General features: G+C 40.7%; 1 protein-coding gene across 1 annotated transcript; it reads right to left on the bottom strand.

Moving 5' to 3' along the window:
- Nucleotides 1-122: 122 nt before the first annotated feature.
- On the bottom strand, nucleotides 123-6,756 carry camlg (calcium modulating ligand). Its single transcript, XM_054756125.1, has 4 exons — nucleotides 6,492-6,756; nucleotides 5,912-6,360; nucleotides 5,763-5,828; nucleotides 123-2,196 (listed from the first exon to the last, which is right to left on the bottom strand). The coding sequence occupies exons 1-4, from the start codon at nucleotides 6,634-6,636 to the stop codon at nucleotides 1,990-1,992; spliced, it is 867 nt and encodes a 288-aa protein (XP_054612100.1). The 5' UTR covers nucleotides 6,637-6,756; the 3' UTR covers nucleotides 123-1,989.
- Nucleotides 6,757-7,575: the final 819 nt, after the last annotated feature.

Below are 7,575 nucleotides of genomic sequence, written 5' to 3'. Positions count from 1 at the left end.
CCCCGGGGTGCACTTTGGACAACCCTGATGGACTTACTTACAACAAAGACTTAACATGTTGATATGGCAGAATAAGCTTGAGTTCCAACAAGAAGGCAAAAAAAAGAAGAAGGTGTGACAGGAGTAATATTTAATAAGTAGGACTGTTTAGCTTTGGTTGCTTGTACCTTGTCAACAGTAAATGTGTTTGCATTGAAAAGAGTTATTAGGTAAACATGAAAAGCATCAAGTAATTGTGACTGGTCTCAGGATAAAGGCCACACTTGATTTACACCAGGAAACAAGCAACTCACATGATTGCTCCCTGATTTCTTATGCTTTGCATGTTTGTCACACTTAAATGTTTCAGATCATCAACAACTTAAAATATTAGTCAATGACAACACAACTGAACACAAAATGCAGTTTTTAAATGAAACTTTTTATGATGAGAAAAAAAAATCCAAAGCTACATAGTCCTGTGTGAAAAAGTGATTGCCCCCTAAACCTAATAACTGGTTGGGCCACCCTTAGCAGCAACAACTGCAATCAAGCGTTTGTGATAACTTGCAATGAGTCTCTTACAGTGCTGTGGAGGAATTTTGGCCCACTCATCTTTGCAGAATTGTTGTCATTCAGCCACATTGGAGGCTTTTCCAGCATGAAGCGCCTTTTTAAGGTCATGCCACAGCATCTCAATAGGATTCAGGTCAGGACTTGGACTAGGCCACTCCAAAGTCTTCATTTGGTTTTTCTTCAGCCATTCAGAGGTGGACTTGCTGGTGTGTTTTGGATCATTGTCCTGCTGCAGAACCCAAGTTGGTTTCAGCTTGAGGTCACCAACAGATGGACGGACATTCTCCTTCAGCAGAATTCATGGTTCATTTATCACAGCAAGTTTTCCAGGTCCTGAAGCAGCAAAACAGCCCCAGACCATCACACTACCACCACCATATTTTACTGTTGGTATGATGTTCGTTTTCTGAAATGCAGTGCTACTTTTACACCAGATGTAATGGGACACACACCTTCCAAAAAGTTCAACTTTTGTCTCGTCAGACCACAGAGTATTTTCCCAAAGGTCTTGGGGATCATCAAGATGTTTTCTGGGAAAATTTAGATGAGCCTGCATGTTTTTTGTTCAGCAGTGGTTTTGGTCCTGGAACTCTGCCATGCAGGCCGTTTTTGCCCAGTGTCTTTCTTATGGTGGAGTCATGAACACTGACCTTAACTGAGGCAAGTGAGGCCTGCAGTTCTTTGGTTGTTGTTGTGGGGTCTTTTGTGACCTCTTGGATGAGTTGTCGCTGCGCTCTTGGGGTCATTTTGGTTGGTCAGTTATGTCTTAACAGTGGAGGCAATCACTTTTCCACACGGGGCCATGTAGGTTTGAATTTTTTCCCCTCCCCTAACAACAAAAAGTTTCATTTAAAACTGCATTTTGTGTTCAGTTGTGTTGTCATTGACTAACATTTCAATTTGTTTGATGGTCTGAAACATTTAAGTGTGACAAACATGCACGAAAATATGAAATCAGGAAGGGGTCAAACACTTTTTCACACCACTTTATAGAACATGTAATAAATGTACATTCCCGCCATCAATGACACTGCATTGCAAAAACTCCACAGCCAAGGACTAAATGCTTCTTCTGTCTTCACGACAATAAATTGAAGACAAAACAGAGAGTGGACCCTTTCTTGACCATGGGAGACATACCAGTAATAAAAGTGCACATAATTGTTAGCATATGCACACATTCAAGTACAGTCAGCAGCAGATCCAAATCAGTGCCTTGCTAAGGTTAGCCCTGGTGGATGACTAGAATCACCCAAAGGCAAACATCGTGTTGGAACAAACATCAACAGATTCAAGTCTTGCACTTTGCTGCTTCATCTTGTATTTGACGCTTTTCGTGCGCACATGCCTTGCTGCTGAGACGGGAGGCGGAGGGAGGGAATGTATGGAGACGAGGAGGAGGAGGGATGGTCGCTTGGAGGCGTGCCAGTGAGGTCACACCCCCGGTTGGTCTTCCGTCTCTGAGCCCACAAGCAGCAGGACTTCATGCGAAAGGATGAAGGTGAAGAAGTACACGCAGAGGTCGGCGAAGACATCGCCCATCCTTCTGTACGTGTCCATGGAGCGGTTGATGACCTCGCCCGGGATGCCCGACAGCAGCAAGGCGGCGGTGAGCACGGTGGTCTGGGCCTTCTTCTCCACCTGCACCAACCATGGAGGATTTCAACTAACTCTTTACTCCACAAAACTACTACTACTACTACGTTCCTCTATTCCGGGGTGTCCAGAGGTTTTTGCAGCGAGGGCCACATTGTGAAAAATGAAAGAATTATATTTTGTAAAGCAACACATGTAGATATACTGAGAAGCCACTAAATTTTGAGAGAAAAACAGATTTGTACATATATAAGCCGCATGGGGCTATAAGCCGCACATGTCCACGTCATAAAATGTCATTGTGGCGCGCACGAGTTTTGCTGTTGACCAGGCAAGATCTTTACAAGATCTTTTGACAGGAGCCAAACATGAGCTATGAAAAAAGTCACCACGATCTTATCAACCCACTGGAAATTGCAGGAGGTCATTACTCAATACAACAGTCTGACTCACTGTTGAATGCTCATCATACAGCAAGTTAAGACTCAAAAGGTAGCTAAATATAAAATACAAGTACCAATATGAGTTTAAAATTAAAAAACAACTATTTTAAATATTTCCCATAATGAATTGTGTCTGAGCAAAGCATTTCATTTCATTTCACAGCATAATAGTTGTTTTTTTTATTTTAAGATAATACTTTCTTAGCTACCATTTGAGCGTTAAGTTGCTGTGTGATGAGTTTAGCGTTCTTTGTAAGATGACACCATGAGTCAGGCGGTTATATTGAGTTTCTTGGGTTCAATGGGTTGATAAGCTCCTGGTGAGTTCCCTTACAGCTCGTGATTGGCTCCCGTCAAAGAAAGGGCTACCGTTTCCTCACTGACTCGCGAGCAGCACAGTATTTAAACGATTTGTAGTAGTTCTGAAGTAAAAGAGATGTCATGAGATTAGAACATAGCCATAAATTAGCCGCACCGTGGTATAAGCCCCAGGGTTCAAAGTTTAAGAAAAAAGTAGCATCTTATACACTGGAAATTATGGAATATTTCCAGAAAAAAAGGCACATCTCAGCTTTGTGAAAAAGCAGATTATTAATATCAATTTATGCTTTTTTTCACCCATTTTTGCTTTTTTAAAAAAATTTATTTCCAAAACATAACTTTCTCCGCAACCTAATTATCAGAAATGACAACCGAATTTGCTGTTTTGTATGTTTTTCATAACACAGTCGTCCCTCGTTGGTGGCGGTTACTTGGTTCCAGACCCGACCACGATAAGTACATTTCCACAAAGTAGGATTCACTATCAATAGATGGAATACTTTGGTGGTCGCACGGTGGCTGAGTGGTTAGCACACAGTCACACAAGCCACACAGTCAGGAGATCGGGAAGATCTGGCTTCGAATCGCCGCTGGGCATATCTGTGTGGGGTTTGCGTGTTCTCCCCGTGCGTGCGTGGGTACTCCAGTTTCCTCCCACATTCCAAAAACATGCATGTTAGGTAAACTGGTGACTCTAAATTGTATGAATAGTATGAATGTGAGTGTGAATGGTTGTTTGTCTATATGTGCGCCTGTGACTGGCTGGCGACCAGTCCAGGGTGTACCCCGCCTCTCGGCCACTGGGATAGGCTCCAGCATGCCCCTGTGACCCTAATGAGGATAAGCGGCATTGCGAATAGATGGATGGATGGAATATTTTGGTAGTAATACAGCATGGAAATCCATTTTTTTCTCCATTATTAGAGCCCTGTAGACATGAAATAACACCCCTATAGTCACATTTACACTCTTATTATTCTTTCTTTACACCACATTGGTAATGTGCAGTCTACGGGATTACTGCATGGATATAACAGACGGCTGCCGCTAGCATAGCAAGCTACCGAACTAACTAGTTAGCCTCTACTTTATTTATTTTAAAGTTAACTCATTCAATATCAAAGATGTATTTATACATTTTTTTAAACCTGAACGCTCGCTCCCAAATATGTCTTTTGTGTTTTTTTGCGCAAGAGGCAAAAAGAGGTGATGGTCCAACTCTCCACCAATGCATTAACACTTCAGAGCAAATTTAAGCCATAAAAACGGCCACAAGATGGCAGAAGTGCATTTGATCAGAGCTCGGCAGGGATCATGTTAAACAGACAAATCCCACATGACAGGAAGGAGGAAGTGAGAGAGTGTGGAGGAGTGTAGCATACAGAAGGTTACGTACGCATTGTAGGGAAAGTTTAACGCATGCACACACGCACGCATACGCACACACACAGTTCAGTTCCAAATGTGAAAGTTGTAGGTAATTCATGGTGTTGTATTTGTAAATAAATTGTTATTTTGATGTAAAACAACCCCTTTTTGTGTTGTTTATGTTGGTATAGTTGTTTAGTCACAAAAGCAAAAAATATTTGTGTCAAAGTGAAAGTCATGCCTGAAATGTATCTTTTCTCCCTTTTTTAGTCGGGAACTGATATTTTCCTGAAACTTACCTATGTTCTACTGCTGATTACTAAAGAATGGGAAAAAGTAGAAAAACTTTTTTTATGATGAAAGACAAGAATGTAATCTTTCTTTTGGTAGGTTCCATGTTCATGTAGCCATAGAACACAATATTCTGCATGCCCTGAAAGATCGGTCAAAATGGTCTAAAATGGCCGATACTGAAGGGGTTGTCTTTTGAAAAATGGCTGGGATGGAATGAGCCAATATTACAGCTATATGCTGCTAAAATTACATTATTTTTACTCATATTATGAGTTTATTCTAATAAAAATTGCAACTTTTTTTCTTGTTAGAATAAGATTTGTTTCTCTTAATATTTTGACTTTATTCTCATAAAATTACAGCTGTTTGTTGTTGTTTTTGAAAATTAATATTCCTACTTCTTGTAAATTTTCTTCTCATAATATTATGACTTCTTTCCCATAATATCAGAAATTTTCCAAAGATGACATTATTTTGTTTAGTTTGTAATATTCCAACTTGGAAATTCTGTCTTTTTTCTTTAATATTTCAACTTTATGCTACTAAAATGACATTTTTTATCTGTTAACTATTTCGACTTTCTTGTAAATTTTCCTCTGGTAATTATTTAACTTTATTCCCAAGATATTTTGTTTAGTTACATTTGAGCTTTTTGTGCAACCTAATTTTCCAAAACTGACAACTTTTGTTTTGTTTGTTTTTCAGAATATTACGACTTAAAAAAAAATAATCTTTCTTTCATATTTAAAATCTGTGCTACAAAAATGGCGTAATTTTTCCTCACCATATTACTCTGTTATTCTCGTAAAATTATGGCTTTTTCTCATCAAATGACAACTTTTCTCTCGTCGTGTTTTTACTTCATTCTGGCAAAATTCCTGCAGAAATTTCCATTTTTGCTGTTGCCGTTATTTCTTTTGTTCGTTTTCTTGTTAAATGATATTTTTAGAATGCGCAGCGGGCCACTTAAAAAAACAGCAGTGGGCCATAAAGGGCCCCCGGGCCGCACTTTGGACTTTCCTGCTCTACTCTAATGGATGCCGTACCCCAATTGATTGACTAGGTGTTGTCCATGTTGATAAATCAATCAAGAGAAAATGGTAGCCGTGCTGTATGCAATGATTGAAGGCAAATACTTCTTATTTGTGGTATTTCCAATATGTGAAGTGATGAGGAAGTACTCACCTTTGGAAAGTATTTGGACAGGCCCATGAAAGCCAACTCCAGGGTGAGAAAGGGAGCAAATATTGACTGCAAAAGAAGAACAAGCGTGCCATGAGATCATCCTGGGTGAAAGTGAAAGTGGTTTCTGTGTCTCCTCCAGCTTGGCTCACCAGATACTTGCAGACCAACACCCTGACAAAGAGAGCCAGCAGGACGCTGCAGACCAGCCTGAAGACCCTGAAGGGATCAAACTCCTCGCAGTCGGACCCGCCATCCTGGACCGGCTTCTCGTTGGCCAGCTGACCCCTCAGTTTCATGGCGTCGTCAAAACGAGACAAGTACTTGTGGAGGCCCCGGCGGGGTGAACCGCTCGGGTCATCTGACCCCAGATCCCTCTTGGGTCTCTGTCGGACCCCTTGGATGATGTCCTCCAGCGGGCTCGCTCCAAAGGGCTCGTCACCTGCATCTGGCAGCGGGGAGTCCCTCCTTTCCGGGGTGGCAACGTGGGAGACGCTGCCGGACTCTGATAGGAAGGGAGATGGTCTCTGGGAGGATGACGATGTCTCTGACCTGTCCAGGTCCAGGTGGAAGCGGGGTTCTGTTGGACGCCTGGGTGACCCTAGAGGAAATGAAGCATGATGTGTACATACTGTACAGTACATGACCTGCTACAAATACTGAGTGTTAATACACAAGATACAAGTATCTAAACATTGTTGAAGATGGAGATGATTCAGTAATTTAGCCTACCGTTGTTTTCAGACTCGTTCTTGGCAAATCCCACGATTCTGTTCATCCTGTCCTCAGAATTCATCAGCAGTTTCCTCCTGCGTGTTTCTGCGCGCCTCTGCGCCGCAGACAACGAGCTTGTCTTCTCCTCGCTGGCAGACTCCATCCTTAAAATTCACTCAATTTATCAAATTAAACACCGACTGGGCTACGTTTAAATGTTGTGGTCGGTCAGGACACATCAGGCTAATCGTAATAGAAATAGACTCAGTGGCGTCGCGCTGATATGACGTCACAATGTACAGTCGATCTAGCCGCGCATGCGCAGCTTTTCATTCTGGTCGCAGTTGCGCACCAAAGCGCTACGGCTACTGTTAGTCTTTTGAAAAGTGGAAAAATTGATTGTTATCCACACTTGAATCATCTAGCGCTCTTTTATTTTATTGACGTTATTTAGTAAATTTAGCAACAATTTGCCGTGTCCGGTCATTCTGCATGTATTAAAGTAGGGGTGTTCAAACGTTTTCCAGCGAGGGGAACAAAGGAAGTGAAAAATGAAAGGATGCAACTTTGCTACTTTGACATTGAAGAAAAACGGCATCTCGGCTTTGTGATTTCGGTGAAAAAAGCTTACTATTCCTAACAAGTTAGCTCTTTTTCCATTTTGCAGTTTTTTCTTTCTGAAAAATCTTTTGTATTGTGAAGACTTTATTCCAATAATGTAACTTTCCCCAACCAAATTTTCAATTTTTTTGTTTCTCATATTACAAAAAACACATTTTTTTCTTTAGTACTTCAACTCCGTGCTACTAAAATGAAATTATTTTTCCTCATGACTTTAATCTCGTAAAATTTAAACTTTTTTCTCGTTAGAATATGACGATCATGCAATTACAGCTGTTTTCCTCCATTTCTGCTTTTTTAAAAATGTATTTAGCAGCTATTTGAACTTTGTTCTTGTAAATTTTCTTATCGTAGTTATGACCTTATTCCCATATTTCGCCTTTATTCTCCTAACAGAACTTTTTCCACAGCCTAACTTTCCAAAAATTATTTATCATAAAACTATGATTAAAAAAAGATTTTTTTCTTTATTTCGACTCTA

The sequence above is a fragment of the Dunckerocampus dactyliophorus genome, chromosome 16, assembly GCF_027744805.1.
Source record: "Dunckerocampus dactyliophorus isolate RoL2022-P2 chromosome 16, RoL_Ddac_1.1, whole genome shotgun sequence".
Taxonomy (NCBI): Eukaryota; Metazoa; Chordata; class Actinopteri; order Syngnathiformes; family Syngnathidae; genus Dunckerocampus; species Dunckerocampus dactyliophorus.
The sequence above is the reverse complement of the archived record's forward strand: the minus strand, read 5'-3'. Positions and strand labels throughout refer to the sequence as shown.

Bases quoted from the DNA above. Each gene is read 5' to 3' on its own strand.
- camlg (XM_054756125.1), bottom strand. From the start codon at position 6,636: ATGGAGTCTGCCAGCGAGGAGAAGACAAGCTCGTTGTCTGCGGCGCAG. The intron at 6,361-6,491 runs GTAGGCTAAATT...CATTTCCTCTAG, and splicing joins GAACGAGTCTGAAAACAACG to GGTCACCCAGGCGTCCAACA. The intron at 2,197-5,762 runs GTGAGTACTTCC...TGGTTGGTGCAG, and splicing joins TGTCCAAATACTTTCCAAAG to GTGGAGAAGAAGGCCCAGAC.